At 33.8% G+C, this 17,653-nt stretch overlaps 1 protein-coding gene across 4 annotated transcripts; it reads right to left on the reverse strand.

The window, feature by feature from the left end:
- Window positions 1-10,197: 10,197 nt before the first annotated feature.
- On the reverse strand, window positions 10,198-16,804 carry ETR1 (Signal transduction histidine kinase, hybrid-type, ethylene sensor). 4 transcript variants are annotated; one of them, XM_088808059.1, is made up of 9 exons: window positions 16,421-16,804; window positions 16,249-16,334; window positions 16,117-16,179; window positions 13,962-14,908; window positions 12,656-13,024; window positions 12,281-12,547; window positions 12,057-12,184; window positions 11,715-11,912; window positions 10,198-10,890 (listed from the first exon to the last, which is right to left on the reverse strand). In XM_088808059.1, the coding sequence occupies exons 4-9, from the start codon at window positions 14,865-14,867 to the stop codon at window positions 10,533-10,535; spliced, it is 2,226 nt and encodes a 741-aa protein (XP_088664185.1). In that variant the 5' UTR covers window positions 14,868-14,908; window positions 16,117-16,179; window positions 16,249-16,334; window positions 16,421-16,804; the 3' UTR covers window positions 10,198-10,532. The 4 variants fall into 4 exon arrangements, with proteins under 4 accessions (XP_088664185.1, XP_088664186.1, XP_088664187.1 ...); XM_088808060.1 differs by lacking the exon at window positions 16,249-16,334; XM_088808061.1 differs by lacking the exon at window positions 16,117-16,179.
- Window positions 16,805-17,653: the final 849 nt, after the last annotated feature.

A 17,653-nucleotide genomic window follows, 5' to 3' on the forward strand; every position in this document is an offset into this window, starting at 1 on the left:
ATTAATTACATGCTGTCCATATTTGAATTAAAATAGCAAAACAAATTTTTAAGAAAGCCTTTAAAATTGTTATATACCAAATCAACACACAAATCAATCCTATTAATTATCACCAAGAATCAAGTATACTTATTACATGAAAAACATCAAACAAAGGCTCTGATACCACTGTTGGGATTCGACCTCATGCTTAAACATGAAAATAATCAATAATTAAAATAGTAACATAGCGAAAAAAATAAAATAATATTTAATCAGAGAAACAGTCGAATCCTGCAGGATCAACGTTTGTGTTTTTCATGTAACTTTTAAATTAATAATGAACACTCACAAGTTTAAGAGTTACATACCTTGCTCTGGATATCGTAATCAATAGCTAATTAAATCCAAATCTTTGCTTTTTCACCTTTAGGATTTGTCAAATCTTTAGTCACTCAAGTGTTTGACCTCTAACAGTAATCCACATAGTGACTAAATAAGACCTTCTCAAAGGTAAGATTTTTATTTGTGCTAGCATGTCATGACTCGGAACTCCCATCGAGCCCGTAACAACCGCCGTGACGTCTCGATTGACATTCATTACCCGAAATGTCAACCGGAACCCCGCAAGGCTTTAATATTAGCTTCTTATTTCCCCTATGGGTAACTGTTTCCAAATACCACATTCTAAAAGATTTTAAACTGTTTCCAACTTCAACAAATAAAATAATAATTTTCGTCTCACAGGGGTATTTTGGTCATTTATCTCAAAAATCTCAAAATCATCTAAAAATATAGTATGTAAGTGGAAAACACATATTTCATAATCAAAAATAATTTTGGATGTTTAAAACATTCGTTTAAAATGAAATTATAACTGTTATAATAAAATAAAAATATTAAATAAAATATTCAATTTTCACATAAAACGATATTTTGATAACACTGCATAAATAATTTTTTATAGCGTAAAAGCAAAATAAATTCTTACATACCGTAATACAGATAACCAAAGTATAGAATTTAATTTACAATGACACATGGGCCCACGAATGACCAAAAGTATCAAAAGATATGAACCTACAGTTTTTTTTGGATGTGGCAAGTTCAACTGTAATCCTCACCGATATCAGTTATCTACAATCTATTCTGAGCCTGAAATGGGTGAAAAGGAGGGTGGTGAGATTATAAAATCCCAGTAAGTAAACAAACATCACTCAAAATATCTAAAGTCGAGTAAAATGAGACTATTAAAACATTTCATCAAACTGTAATTTATCATCTTTCAACTTATTTCAACCAAATGAAATCAATTTATTTAAAGCAAGTAATCAATATGGCTTATGAATTTCTTAAAAAACTTGGCTCATGCCAAAAATTATTATCATACTCAGTTATCTAGGATACCTTGGCCGAGGGCTATCCCAACTGAGTCCGCCAAGGCTATTAGAAAGTTATGTTTTTATTTTGAAAACATAGCCGTTCCTTGGTATTGACCGAGTTCCCCTTCACGTGGTGGTTTGGCGTGAAGTGAACTTTAAAGTTATACCTCGGGAGTTACCCTACTCGCCTCTCCAACCGAGGTAAAAATATAACAGGATTTTGTGCCCCTCTAATAGGCTAGTCCACAGAACCCAACCCACTGCAGCAGGTCAAACCCACCATATAATAAAATTTTGACAGCATGACAGGGCTAATATATTACTACCCAGCCTACAAGGGTAAAATAAAGCAATTCATACAATTCATAAAAAAAATACAGCCCAGCCAGTCATGCCAATACAATAACATAAGCCATTAATTCAATTTTAAATTTACAACATATTAGTGGTCTCCAATTACTCTATTTTCAAAATCGTGATTTCGTTTTAAGACAATTTATAAAATATTTTCATTTAAACTCATTTTATTTACAAAACATAAAAATTTACCATTTGAACTCATTTTCATAAAATTCACCAAAACCGAATAAAAACATACTTTAGATAATTAAAATGATGGTAAGGTTACTCACCATGTCTAGAGTGGGGATTTTCGAAATACTCAGACTACTGGTCCTCGGGTGCAATTCCTTTGCCTTTATCGAAGGACTCACCACCTTGACACAATACAAAATCGAGAAATTCACCACATTGGTACTAAATTGAAATTAAACTAATTTAGACTACTAATGCTTGATATGGAATGCAAAAATGTATAAATTTTTGCCTAAATGTAGTGTTAGCCTATTTCGATCTTTTACCCAATAAATCGATATACGCGTCCGTTTAAACTCCAAATTAATTTTTTTCAATTTCTATACCTCAATTGCACCCAAATTGACTTAATGTCCCTCAGTGTGGTGCAAATTATCAGTCCCGATAGCAAATTACGAAAATACCCCTAATGGGTTAAAATTTATATTTTTGCTCCGAAAATTCCCATTATTTTTCTAGGCTCATAATTCATCATTATTCATCATAATTCCTCAAATAAACATCAAGATCAGCAGCCAATATTCCCCTAGAAAATTTGGCATAATGGGTTTCAATGGGAGAAAATTATATCTCTAGCTTATTTTTGCTATATTTCAATATAACTTAACTAAAATCACTTAATTCAATTAAAATCAACCAAAAATCAAGCTCAAAACTCATCCATGGAGGTTTGGCCAGCATGGGTGTCCATACCCACTTTCTAATTTTGCATGGCAATGAGAAAAAAATGCATGGGTAGTGAAAATCACAAGGAAAATCAATGAAATTTACCTTTTTAATGTTTGATTTCTGGATTTCTCTTGATTTTCCCCAAATTTTCAGGTAAGGTTCTTATTTGTTTTTTTCCCCCTTTTCTCCCCTGGTTTGGACGGCTGAAGAAGATGAGAATTCTGGAATTTTGACCTTTTTAATGGCTAAAATAATATAATATTATTTTATTTATTTTTTTAATGTTTTATTAATTCCTTAAATTCTAGCCATCCAATTGTTTCCAAATTTTTACCATACACTTGTCCCACATATCCATAGCTTAGATAAAATTCTCAGACTTATCCAAAATCTTGGTGGAGTAATTTTTGAAATTTACACTTTTGCCCCTGTAAAAGTCAAAAATTACATTTTTACCCCAAAAACTGAAAAATTGCCCATAGACATATTTTTCATCCCTTATACTCATACCATTCTCCAATTTGTCAAATTTGATCTAAATTCTCTCAAAATCTCAAATTTTGTCCGCGAGTGGTAAAATTACGATTTCGCCCCTACACTCTAAAAATCACCGAAATTAAACTTTTTCACTGCCAAACCCTCAAATTATACTCCAATACTCAAATCATACTCCAATAAGTCAAATGGGGCCAAAAAATTCTTTTCTAAAAATTCTCATTGTGTCCCTAGGTGGCAAATGACCATTTTACCCTTGGACAGTAAAAATTTCGGTTTGACTCCAAATTGATCCTCGAACTCCAAATCATCATATTAAACCATTCTGGGACTTTAATATTCTTAATTTCATTTTAAATTCTCTATTTGATCTAGTTCGAGGCTTAAATTAACTTAATTGTACTATTTGGTACATTATCGTCTTTTAATGATTTTTCTTTCGGGGCTTTCCAAGTATGCAAGCATATTGTCAATCATATGAATGACATGACAAGTATTTTATAAGGTCGGGCTTGACATGGCAAGTATTGTTTCTAAAACAAAAGGACCAAAAAATTCTTGTTGAATCTTATTTTTGTCAGACAAAGAAAACTATTTTCTTTTCTTATTTTATGAAACAGCTAAGAAGTGGCTTTGAGGCTACTAGATCTAGTTTGCTAATATAATATATTTATATAGCCAAACTAATTTGTAACCCTAAATACAACAATTGTATTTTAATTTAATTAATTCTCTAAGAACTCAATTAATTTTTCACTTTATTTTGGTCTCTTTTAATTAAGTCCAACTTAATTAATTGTCCTTATTTAATCCCAATCATGTCACTTAATGTGTGTGACCCATTAGGCTTCTAACATGTTGGCAATAAATATAAATCATAATTAAATATCAATTTGATAATTAATTTATATTTATAGATCATGAGCGACATCTAGCAATACATCATGACCACCCAAATGTTAGAGAGTTAATTAAAGAATTTGACAAAGCCTTTCAGTGATAAGCCTCTCAGTGCAATACAGTTCTTTCATCAAATATCCCGGATATGTCATTAAGTATGGCTCAGTGTCTACTTATGACATTCTATATTATTTCTTATTATTCATGACTAACCTTATGAATTTAGAAAACCAACTTTCCTCAAATTCATCATGCTTTGGCCAAAGACTTTATACAAGTTAATCAAAAATTGAGAATAAATGAGACACATCCCCTCATATCACTTGGGGTGATGAATCCTCTATTGACCACTCATTCACCTTCGCATGGTTCATGGCATATCCAAAAACACCCTATTTAGGCATTTGGTCACCTCCAAATCTGTAGGGGTGAAATCAAAATATATCATTCCCCATACAAGATGACCTGGTGTCTCAAATCTAAGGACTAGTTGCATGACTATCACATGAGAACATTTTTCATAGACACTTGAGTGAAATACAAAATGGAGTTCTCATAGCGGGTCATGTTCAGTGAACTTGTTCTTTAACAAGCACCTACACGTTATCCCCAAGTATCCCATATACTTCAATCTATGAGATCCATTGCTTACTTCTCAAGTAAGGAGGCTTAACATGTACCAATCTTTGAGCATTGTCAATGCCCTGTCTTGACAATACAATAATCAGGAACAATTTTAGGAATATAGCTTTGATGCATAGTGATCTCATAATTGTAACAATTTTACAATTCCCTTGCAAGGCCTTTATATTCCATGCGTTTCATCCAATTAGTACTTAATAACTCCTTATTATTGCACTAATATGAAGAAAAACCTCTATCACATATAATTATGCGATTAAATATGCATTAAATGACAATATATATATATATATATATATTTCTTGACCAATCCAATTGGCTCAAGGGCGTATACCAACATGTTTGACATTGGTTTCTTTACAGGAAGAATGATATTAGTGTTTCTATGGGGACTCTTCAATGATTAGAATATGAGACTTCAATTTATAGATTTTAACGTTGAATCTTTAAGTATTGAATATAGAAATTAATATGCTGAGAGCGGTATATCCTTTTCTGCATAGTTAATATTCCTTATCCATTATTAAGTGTATCAATTTAAATATTGATTGATATATCACTCAATATTTAATATTGTACAAATTCCATTCATTAGGAAGACACTCCTTTCATCTTCATCACCATTATTTTTTCATTTCATTTTGAGCATCATCATTGCATTTCCTCAAGAAAATGCTCAAAAATTACAACAACATAAATCATGGAGAATCAAAAGATTAGGGTGCTAGAAAGAAATTAAGGTGATGGCTGCTGTAGACACTGTTGAAGTATTCTTCATTGAGTAAAATTATCTGTTTAGATGGTTTATAGCTATTTCTCTATATAAGATAATAGATGTTTATTTTTGCAAAGTTGGCACGTATAGCTAAAAGACTGTTTGTTTCAATGAAAATAATTCAATGTTTGAGAAAAAAATGATGCGACTAATAGAAAAGACAAATCAAGCTTAGGTTAAAATGCCTTTGGTGGTTTTGAAATTTATCAAATTTCTCGTCAAAATTAATCAATTATATAAATAAGTATTAAAATAATTGTTTTACATACATACATACATATATATATATATATATATATATGTATATATTATTTATTTAATCAATGATGACATAACAAACAATCAATTATGGTATTTAGGTGCAAAATTTATCCAACAACTAATAAACAATGACCTAAAAAGTCATTATCGCAGAGGGAGCGGTGGCTAGTAGGAGTCGTCCCCCCCTCAAAAGTTTTAAAATTTTATAATTTTTTGTAATTTTTTAAAAAACTTTATATTTTGTTCCTATTTTTTAAAAAAAATTATAATTTTGTCTTTATAAATATTGAAGACATTGTTTTTGCCCCTCTAAATATGAAATCCTAACTTTACCACTGATCATTATTATAGATTGAAAAAACAATACGAATAAATTATGGTAAAACTACTTGTAGTTTTGTAGACAATTAGACATGATCAAATGAAAAGATCAAATTACAAATTTATTTTTTTATGTAATGGTTTTTTAAAGAGCTTTATAAACTTTACTTTAATGATAGAAAAAAAAACAAGGACAAAAAAAACGATTGGTGATTTTGCTAAGAGGAGGATTGATTTGTAAGAATATAACTTACATATTATAAGAATGATGCTAATTAAAAAGTACGTTTTAAAAAAATTACATTATTGTTCCCCTTTTTCCCATGGTATGATTTATAATTTTTAGATAATTAATAAAAATTAACAATCTAATTGTGTTGGTATAAATTAATTTGTTACGAGACTGACATTAGATAAACCTTAATTATTTACAGCCCTTTGGCCCCAACTGCCACTGTTGCTTTTAGGAGAGCAGGAACACGAATTTGGCTTGATAATGAGGAAAGCAACATGTCCCCCTTCAACATTTACCATAACTGATAATAAGTCCAATTACTAGGACTGTAAAAAATTAAACACAATATAATCAGTTGAAAGGTCACATAAATTTATTGTGATTAGAATTTACAGTACTTAGTTTTAAATCATATTTATAAAATAAAATTTGCTTAATAATTAATGAAAAATGATGAAATAATAATAAACGACAATAAAAAAACATATTTATTTAATTTCATTGAATTATTATTTTCTATAAGTTTAAATATAATGAAATGCACCTATGCATATGGTTTATTAATAAATTGATTTCAAATTTCAAATGTAATATTGCAATAGCTATGATTTATTAATAACTATATGAGGGGACTGAAATGCTTACAGGAGATTGAAGACGTGTTGGAAAATAAAGCCTGAAAAGAATAATCAAAGAAACTGTGGAAAGAGCTAGCGAGGAAAAGGACAACAACAACAACTTGTTACATTGTAGTAGGGTGGTGAATGTATCAATATTTGATTGTGACTTCATTAATAGAAATAGTGAGAAACCGAGTAGTAGGTAGATCAACTTTTATATTAAGAACATTTCTCCTAAGATCGACAAGACAATGAAGGGTGACCAGTGGTGGCTTGATAGTTTACATTCGGTAGTTGTCGATAACATCAATAAGAGGGTTAGTTGGGTTGCAACTAAGGGTGCGTGTGAAGAATACGGTGAGGTTGTGGATGTCTTCATCCCCAGGAAGATTGATTTGAACAAGGAGAGGGAAACAGATTTTGCGTTTATACGTTGTAGGGAGCATCATGAGATGGAGAAAGCAATGCTTTGGGGCAACCATTAGTGGATTGATGGCAGACGGCTTGTGGTCAAAAGGGCTGAACCGGTGCGAAAGGAGTTCACTAGAAGGAGCAATGCTAAGGACGATGCACTAAGAGTGGTTCCAAAAGTTGAGAATCGGAATATGGTTGGAAGATCATATAAAGAAGTTGTGGTTAGTAAGAATGGTGAAGTAGGAATTGGGGACAAGAGCATCAACATTCAGGCACATATGCAAAATCAGAAGGTGCTAAACAAAGAACCACAAACTGTAACGTTGGGTGAGAAGATAACAAAAAATTCAAAAACAATGCTAGACAAACTAGAAGTGGTGTCCATTAGCACCGGTACTCCGGATGACGAGATGTTGTGGGTCAAGTGTAGTGTTGTAGGTAGACTAAGGAAATGTATCTCTTGCGAAGCCATTCGAAGAGAATTAACATTAAAGGGAATCGAGGTTTAGGTGAGAACTCTTGGTGGATTTAATTTGCTCCTGGCATTTGACAAATAGGAATTCAGGAAAGCCATATTGAAGAATTATACAGAACTTTTGATGGCATGGTTTGAGAGTGTAGTTCCACTTGTTGAGGCTAGCTATAAGAAGGAAACAGGGATTTGGGTTATGCTACAAGAGTTTCCATTTTAAGCATGGCACATCAATGCTTTTAAGGCTCTAGCTGAATGTTGGGGTGTTTTTATTGGGGTATATAAGAGCACTTAAAATAGATAAAGGTTTGATAGGGCTTTATCTCTTGTAAAGGTTAAGAACAGAGCCCTGATTTCCATGTTTGGTTGGTTGGAAGTGAATGGAAAGAAGCATAGTGTAGAAGTTTGCATTGTCGATACAAAGGGAAGTGGTAAGATGGAATGGTATGATAAAGGCAAACAAATTGTCACTTACATGGTGGGTAACGACCAGCGACGATCATCTTGTGAAAGAGGTGACTTTGAGGAAATGGCTGGACAGGGAGGACCAGCGAGTAAAGAAGGGAATTGGTGGGTGAAGGAAGATAACAAAACCAAGGTGTGTTAGAGAAAATCAAATGAAAGTTGGAGGAAAAAGTGGATGTGTCTATAACACCCTCGATTTTTCTCGATATAACCTTGTGGATGAAGTAAGTAAATTATGGTGTATGAATTTGAATTTATAATATATTTGGGGACTTTTGATGATATGTTAAATATGTTGAGTATATGGAACTATGCCTATAAATACAATATGACTTGATGTTGAGGTCAGTGGCCGAGTGCACTAGACCATATGTACGTTTTGGATTAGTTACCCAATTATTGCCCATGATAGCGAGGGAAAACTATCACTATCTTGTGGACTGGTAGCCCATTGGTATGAATCATAGTGCTTCTGAAGTATGCTCCACTATGTGTGCAGTAATTCAAGTGTAAACTCGAGGAATTTTATGAGTTTTGGTATTGGCACAATGATTTGAGTTGTGGATTTGAACTTCTTAAGTTGGGTAAAGTCAAAATGAGTTTTAAGGATTGAAATGTGTCCATAGACTTTACTTTTCAAAGGAATGTTTTTGAATAGGTTTGAAGTTGAAAATTATTGCAAGAAAGCTGTAGATTTTAAATGAAGTATAGATACTTTTTAAATAAAATGGTGTTCCAAGGCATTCTATACCAAAAATATTTATACATATTCATAACGTATCGATATGTATGGTCTATTTACACCGTAAACACTTTATTTTAATTTGCTTTCAAACAGGAGTGCCTTAACCACTTGATTTGAACTAGTGAATGGTTCCAATACTTGATTTAACTCCAATATAACATGTGCTTAAGTGGATTCAACTTATATGCATCATCGTTTTGGTTTTTGAAGTAAAAATGCATGGTTTCAAAGGAAAACGACAGTTTATTAAATCCTCTACCATATATTGCTTGTTCCTTTTCTGATGTCCTTCATTGAGTTAATGCTCACCATCTTCAAATTGAATGCTTTGATTTTCAAATTAGAGGGTAGCTAGATCGTAGCATTTTGATAAGGACCCTCACTCACCCTTTTGGTAGTAAGTGACCATGGCATTCAATAGACCTCTCCCACCGTTGAGTCATTCCAATAGCTAGTCAGGTGTCCTTTTGTGTTTGACAGATGTTTGTTGTATATATGTATATGTGTATATGGGTATATGGTTAGGCAACCACGAGCTGGCCAACACACTATGACTTTGAGGATGGTTATGTATATGTTGTGCATATGTTGAATGACTAAGGCCCATGGATGTGCACTATGTTGATACGTTGGATATAGAGATGTACAAATGTTGGATAGTTTTATGTTTACGGGTTGAGAACCCTCATACAAATTTGTACAAATTACGTGAGCTTACAAGACTTACATGGACTTGATGGGCTTTGCCCATGGGATCCTCATGTCGATCATGGTTCGAGATTAGATTGTGACAATAATAATCAAATTTAGATACTCGGTATTCAAGGAGTGATACCCATATCCTATCCGAATACGAAATGGATACTAAATTTACTTCCCGAACCCAATCCAAACCCGAATATAAAATATTCGTCTTATGTAATTGGATTGAATACCTAAAAATATCCTATTAAAAGGTACTAATCGTCATCCCTATAAATACGATGTAGCAAAAGATACCACACTCTATGGCCTCGGGCCTCGAGGTCAAGAGCGAATGCAGGCTTTGGAGATGGACAGCATGAGACAAGCCTTGATAGAAGAATAAACTTTTTGTAAAACATATTTTAAAATTATGTTACTAGCTTTTATCTTAAGGGAAAGCTTACGACACATGTGAATTTCTAAACTCGAGTCTTACTCTCACAATTTTAAACCAAAATCTATCTACAAAAATAACAAAAGGAGATGTGTGGAACATTAAATTGCATGACTTTGATAAAATCAAATATATTGTTTCAATGTAACTGACTACAACAAGCTTTGTTCCTTACTACCTATTGGCAGAACTTTTCATAAGTCCGTTGTTTCATTCACTAATGTGTTTGTTGCACAAGAGAACACACAAAAACGCTTTTGGCACGCCCTGTTATTTGCACCAACTTGCTTCAATTTTTTTCTTATACGGCTTTGGTTTTGGCGCGGTATGTACACAGACTACACCATCCAGAGAATTTCCGTCATTGCCTTGCTCGTCTTAATCTTTTTCCCCATCACATGGTCAATCACCGATATTCTTCATCTCTATATGGCCTCAAAAAGAACTCGGTGCTCCAGAAGATCCGATAAAACACTTCTCATTTTATCAAGTGAAACAGGTTTCAATATAACACCATCCATACCAGCCCTCATGCAGTTCTCTTTTGTTACTTTGTCTGTATTTCCAGTGAGCGCCACTATTAAGGGCCTTTCATGGCTTTTTGTGAATTTCTCATGTATTTGGACAGCAATTTCATAACCATCCATGCCAGGTACACATACATCCATGAGAACAACCTTGTGCTCGTGAGAAACCACATGCAAACACTCGTCACTGGAGCTTACCATTGTAACCTCGAACCCTAGATGCACGAGAAGCCCCTTAGTCACCATCCTGCTAACCCTGCATTACCCCCATAAAAATTCAATATTCATTCACATGCCTTGCAAGGAAAAAAGTAGCTGTAAACAGGACAAAAGAAAATCCAGAAAAGGTTTTACTTACTGAGTAGCAAACTACATTATGTAAGTATTCACAAAATTGGATTTAAAACTAACACAAAAAATCTTAAATCTTTTCCAATTTTAATTGAAATGTACTCTCAGACTTAAACTGACTCTAACTATTAATTGAATAAATAGAACTCCAGTTAGGAAGCTCACCCTATTTCTCAATCATTTGTATAAGCCTATCATCTGCTAAGTTCTATTAAAAATTGGTCTCGTGAAAATGTTAATAATCTCTATGGCTGTGCAACCAAACAGTTTTACCATAATGTGCTGAGCACAAAAATGACCTTGTGGGCTCAACCTCAACTCTTGACAGAAGCTTTATGACATGGAATTGCATACAAATGCTGCATGTTGCTCTATATAAGGCATATAGTCATGTAGCCTAGGACATGTTCCGTATTGAGGAGTGTATAAACCTTGCATTTTAAGTGGAGAGCAAAAGGGATCCCTCACTCATGAGATTCAATATTCTTAGAACTATTGTCCCTCAATTTTTCATGTTTGTTCTACCACGAAGACTATGCAATCATAACAAGACAACTCAGAACCACAGATTTTCAATATTGCAAAGACCATAGCATAGATGAAAAAAATTTGCAGGTAATAAGTAAGAAGCAGGAGTACCAGACAGATCTTACCATCTGCAACTAGAAATATGGGTTGAAAACATACTATTAAATGAATAAGGATTAACATGAACACAATGGAACTGACCCGTTCTCATCCATAACCAGAACTTTAAGCCCAGAAAAAGATGTCTGCCCATGATTTGATGACACTTTAGGCATAAGGGGAAGTTTAGATTCATTCAAGCGTTCTGGGATCCCGAGTTTTACAGTGAAGATAGCAGTACATCCCTTACCAAGGCCTTCACTCTCAATCCAAATATGTCCCTCCATTAGATTTACAAACCTGATCACATAATAAGAAGGGTTAAACATCATGAGGACAGCTAAATATTCAAAGTACCAGTACAGAGGTTGATCCAAAGCCGCCTCTGTAGTCAACTGACTATAACCATGGCTGAGATGGCAAGTCCACAGAAAAAACGAGTACCTCTTACAAATTGCAAGACCTAGTCCACTGCCACCAGAATTTCGTGTTGCTGTTGATTGAGTTTGTGCAAATTTGGTAAATAACTTGGGAATATCTTGAGTGCTAATCCCTGAACCTGAATCTTTCACCTACACCAACAGCAAAGAAGCATACAAATTATCAACCTTTAACATAAGGTGATAGCAGCCTAAGGCAGAAGAATAAACTGGCAGCAACGGACAAACCTGTACACGCAAATAAAAGTGATTATCACTTGGCACAGGGAAAAATTCAGGGGCTCGAGAATCTCTGAGTGATTCTGATTTAGCAACAAAAGCAGTGATTGAAATGCTGCCCTCCTTCGTAAATTTCACAGCATTACCAACAACGTTTAAAATTGTTTGCATCAGGCGCTTCTCATCGCCAATGGCATATTCTGGCAAGTCTGGAGCCAAATTTAATGAAACATGAAGCTTTTTGACAGAAGCAATCGGCTTGATCAAGTTAAGGACCTACAACACACAAAATGCACATTACTAGAATGACAAACAACCACTTTAAAAATTTCCAAAAGCCACAAATCTAACAACATCGAAGCCATGGGAAAATGAAACTTGTACCTCTCTGAATACAGCACAAAGGTTAAAAATTCCAAGGTCTAGTTGAAGGCTGCCATCTTCGAGCCTCGAAACATCCAATACATCATTTATTAGAGTAGCAAGAAGATTACTACTTTTAAGAATTGTTTCAACCATCAGACGCTGTTCAGGTGTCAACTCAGTTTCCTGCAGCAAAGAAGATAGAGCAATAATCGCATGCATTGGGGTTCTCATCTCATGATTCATAACAGCCAAGAAATCATTTCGAGCACGAATTGCTGTCTCTGCTTCTCTTCTGGCTAGATCAAGTGCAACATTCTGCTCCATGAGAAGATCCCTAGCCCTCATTGACTCTTCTAAGATTGCGGCATGCGAAAGAGCAACTGCCACCTGAGTTCATTAGACAAATATACAAATAAGTAGCAATCCTAGAGGAAGAAACGTATCTACGGCAAGTAACTGAAAAGCAACAGAATGCAGCAACAAGAGAAAGGATAGAATGGAAATAGATGAAAACTAGAGAAAGTAGAAAGAATCTCAAAATTAAATCTAATGTCTGATGATCACAATAACAACTGTTTATTGTCGCCAAACTACAAAACCTCAAAATATCTACACCTAGGACAAGTGCAGATAAAATCCTTTCAACAGAGGTTCTTCAATGCTGCATTTTCTTATGTGATATTCTTGTTCTTCCCATTTGAGACTCTGTGCAAATAACTGAAACCTAAAAAATAATTTAGGAAAACACATTTCAATTTTAAGTCAGGTTTGGAAGTAAACCCCAAAATCCACCTAGCTCCCAAATTCCATAAATGACTAATGCAACAGCAGTGTCAAAGGGCATTCACAATTAACAACAATATCCCCCTATAGGTGCATTCTCTGAAAGTAGAGAACCTAGGCTTCTGACCAAGCGGAAATAGAAGCATAGAAGAAAAGGGAAAGCTTCGGAAAGTACAACAAAATATCAAAGCAGCTCCATACAGTTATCATTATCTCAAGTGAATTACAACAGGTCTAGATCAGAACTATTATAGTTGACCTGGGGATACCTAGTAATGGATGTTCACAAACGTGCACAGATGTGAAAGATAGATGATTCTAAAGAAATGACTATGTATGCACAAAAACCAAAAGTCAGTCACCTCTGGAAACTATCATAGACCTGACATTTTGCATCAAATGCGAATGGAAACCAAGTGAAGAAACTTCAATTTAACATTCACCAGATAAAACAAAATTCAAAAGCTGGAAGAAGAAAAGGATAGGAGGATGGCAAGAAAATATTAGCACATGGTTAAGAAGCAAACAGGGCAATTTTTACCTGATCAGCAACCACTTCAACAAGCTCCAACTGGTGACCATGCCATTGCCTTGCACTATCTGAAGGGAGCATCAAAACCATCAAAGCATAGCGTTTTGTTGAAAGTTCTGGCCAATCATTAATTTGGAAATTAGAGAGATGCAGGAGTGGGACACGGACAGCAACCACCTCCCCAGGCACATACTTCCCTGAAACAGGCCGTAGTCTTGCCACCGGACAATTTGGGGATATTTTTACCGCACGACTGCTACTAAATACTTGATTGATCACAGGTAGATGAATGGGTACAGTATACCCAACTGGATTCTGTTGGCGAAGAGTGTATGAAAGTTGGAGCTCTAACCCAGTACGTGTTGGCATCCACAAGGCACATTCTTCTAGACCCAAAGTTCGACCCAATTCAACAAGAGTGGTTTTTAGTATTGTATGTCTATCCAAAGTGCTTCTTATCTCATGAGTAAGCATCCTAACATGTCGACCTGTTTCCTCTTGCGTACGAATCAGACCCATTTCTCTATCAAGCTCTGCAGCCTTATTTTTCAAAAATAGTTCTCTAGTTTTAACGCTCAACAGATCAGGAATAATATGTACAAGCATCAAGGCAGTTGCACATGATACCACAGCAGTCAAAACCTTTGCAGTGGTCATTACTACTGCCACAGTTCTTGAATGCATTGTAAAAGTCCACAAGTTAATAAGATGTGTTGCCCCACAAAGTACTATAAAGGCTCCAAACTGCACAAGGACCCATCTATATGGAAACACAGCAGATTTCTTGACAAAGTATATAAGCTCTAAAGGGATTGAGAAATAAGCAAGTGCAATGAAGAAATCAGAAATATATTGATATTTCATCAACAGTTCATCCGCTGGCCACTGTGGCTCAATGCAGTTGCAAGACTCCATTCTGACTGAATGACCTAAGCCCTCACTTCCTCTTCATATACCTGAAAGGTAAAAGTACATCAACTACCAACCATTCATGAGCATATAATCATTTCACAAACTCATTTGGTTCATGAGATAATGGAGAGGGTAGAATTATAATAATCACATTTGGTATTTACGTGGAGATAATAGAGGATGTGAAATTGGATGAGTGATCCTCCTAGTATAGAATAAATCAGTCCTATTGAAAAGGAAAGAAGTATTTCATCCCATGAGAATGGAAAATGCATTTTACTAAAAAAAAATATTTTTACTTTACCCTAAAAAGTTGCATTAATTTTGACTAATGAAAAAAAAAATCCTATCTTAGATTTAATTACACTTAATGAAACATGCAATAGAAAAAATTACTATATCCTATTTTTCATCTTGGTTAGACCGAATATAAGATGGGATAAGATGCTCCCCAGTGTCTTGCTTACTAAAAACACCCTTTTTTATGAAGTTAAATGTGGAAGTAGCAATTATAATCATATTCAAGTATTAAGTATCACATCTCATATAAGAAATGACTAAACAGACAAACCAACCAACAAACCAGCACATAGATGGACAAATCTGACATAAAGTTGGACCAAACCCACACTAGGTGGGACTTGAACTGGGACCTCAAGGTTCCAGGGCCTCCCCCTTGCCACTGGAACAAGGCCTCATTGACACTAAACACAACCTTAAGCATACACAACAAAGAAATCAAAAGTAAGCAACACAGTTAAGTAAAGCTTCTGCTGAGCAACAAAAGCACAACAAAGACACTTGACTACATGGATTCTGCGAGACTAACAAAATATACACTAAATTATCAGGTTAAACAAAGGAAACCCTTTTCCCATGACTAAATTTTATAATAACAAGTACCAAACAAACAAAAAGGTTGCAAAAATCCAACAAGCAAATTGAGAGATAAACGCAAGCAGAAGCCAATATAATAATGTAATTCACATAAATCCCTAATCTCAGTTGATCCTAAAAAGACATATCCAAGTTCCAGAACCTGTGAAAACAAAGTTACATGCAGAACTATATCAAGAAAAGGATAAAGCAATCTCTAGTCAAGTTACATAAATATCTTCTATGGAAAATCAACAATCAAAACAACTTACACTCATAAGACTAATTCCACAGCTCATATTTTCCTACCCCAAATCATTAGTAAAGCAATAAAAAATAATATATCTTATTGAATATTGGAAGAAAAAGGCTTGACCTGAGAAATCAGAGAGAGAGGGAGAGGAAATGCTGGATTCGGAGAGAAGGGTACTTGTTGGTTCTGAAAACAGTACAATTTAAATAAATAAAAAAAAAAAAAAGAAGCGAATTTCCATAAACACAACCTTACCCAAAAACCAATTAAAATAGTAAATTTCCAGCAGGGACATCAAATTAATTTCCTAAACAAGCTGCCACAGCACAAATACAGATGTCCTAATCCAAAAGATACCCAAAAACAGTTAGAAAAATCAAGTAAAATGGACATTAACAAATTAAAAAGGAAAGCAAGAGCAAATTACCTTGTTGGGTTTTTTGTTATTGGCAGCTCAATTGCAAGTTGTTTCCATTTAGACCCAAACCTTTGACGATCTGCCCCTTGGAGGTCTTCGTTTCTTTTCTTTTATTTTTTCCTTCCCTTGCCTTCGAGAGAGGGAGTAGAAAGTGGACACCAGAAACGGCTTGTGATTGTTACCACTCGGTGAGGTTTGATTAAGTCACAGACGGTCCAATCAGGTCGGTTTCGAGTCGTTCGTGAATGAGGTGGGCCCCCACCTGAGGTCATGATGGATGGCGGAGATAAAGCTGACCGTGAAAGACGGGTAACTCTGTCAGCCTAAGCATACGGTAGTCTCTCCCAAAAACTAAAAGCTAACTCAACAGGATGACAACTGATATTCCTTTCTCCTGTAAAACATCAAGACATTTCGGTTATTATGTTATATTATATTAAAATTTTAAAATATTTTATACAATTAATTTCCTATCTGTCAAAAAAATATATTAAGTCGAAAAAGAAAAATAAATAAAATTTTGAGACATCTAAACAAAAATAAATGAGACAATGAAATAATAATTTATGAATACTTACTTTTTTTATGTAAGTTGGATTGTTGGATGCCTTCACTTTGTTCTCGTATCAATAAAAGAATAAAGCAAACAGAAGTAAGCATTGTTGAAGGAGAAAAAGCAGTCTTTTTTCATTGCATTTATCATAAGAGAATGAGATGCCTGATGATAGACATACATGGAAAAGGATTGTTATCAACTCCTATCTCTTTGAAATAAAGCGAAGGTAAACAATTAGAAAATGGATATATCTTTAAATATTAATATTCAATTTTAGGTATTAAAAAATAAAAAATATTAGTATTTAAATTAAAAAATTAATTGAAAATATTATTATTTAATATTATTAAAATTAAAAATATATTTTTTAATAAAATCATTCAATACAATTAAAAATTTTATTTATAAATTGACTGTCATTTAGTGAATACACATTTACAAGTATAAGTTTTGGATATCATATATAAGTGATGAATATTGATATTTTTATAATTTTATGCTACAAAAAAATATGAGATGAAAAAATTTTTAAGAATTAGAACTTACTTTTTATTACATATATGTGGTCAAATACTTTTAAAAATATCAGTATTGAATTTGTTTATTTTTTTTTTCATTTTTAATTTTGATTGCAAATTAATGAAAACTCATTATTTTGTAATTAAATTCTATTTACCATTAACTCC

This window comes from Theobroma cacao, chromosome 7, assembly GCF_053813885.1.
Source record: "Theobroma cacao isolate CCN51 chromosome 7, ASM5381388v1, whole genome shotgun sequence".
NCBI lineage: Eukaryota > Viridiplantae > Streptophyta > Magnoliopsida > Malvales > Malvaceae > Theobroma > Theobroma cacao.

Bases quoted from the DNA above. Each gene is read 5' to 3' on its own strand.
- ETR1 (XM_088808060.1), bottom strand. From the start codon at position 14,867: ATGGAGTCTTGCAACTGCATTGAGCCACAGTGGCCAGCGGATGAACTG. The intron at 13,025-13,961 runs GTAAAAATTGCC...TAATGAACTCAG, and splicing joins TTGAAGTGGTTGCTGATCAG to GTGGCAGTTGCTCTTTCGCA. The intron at 12,548-12,655 runs GTACAAGTTTCA...TGTGTGTTGTAG, and splicing joins TTTGTGCTGTATTCAGAGAG to GTCCTTAACTTGATCAAGCC.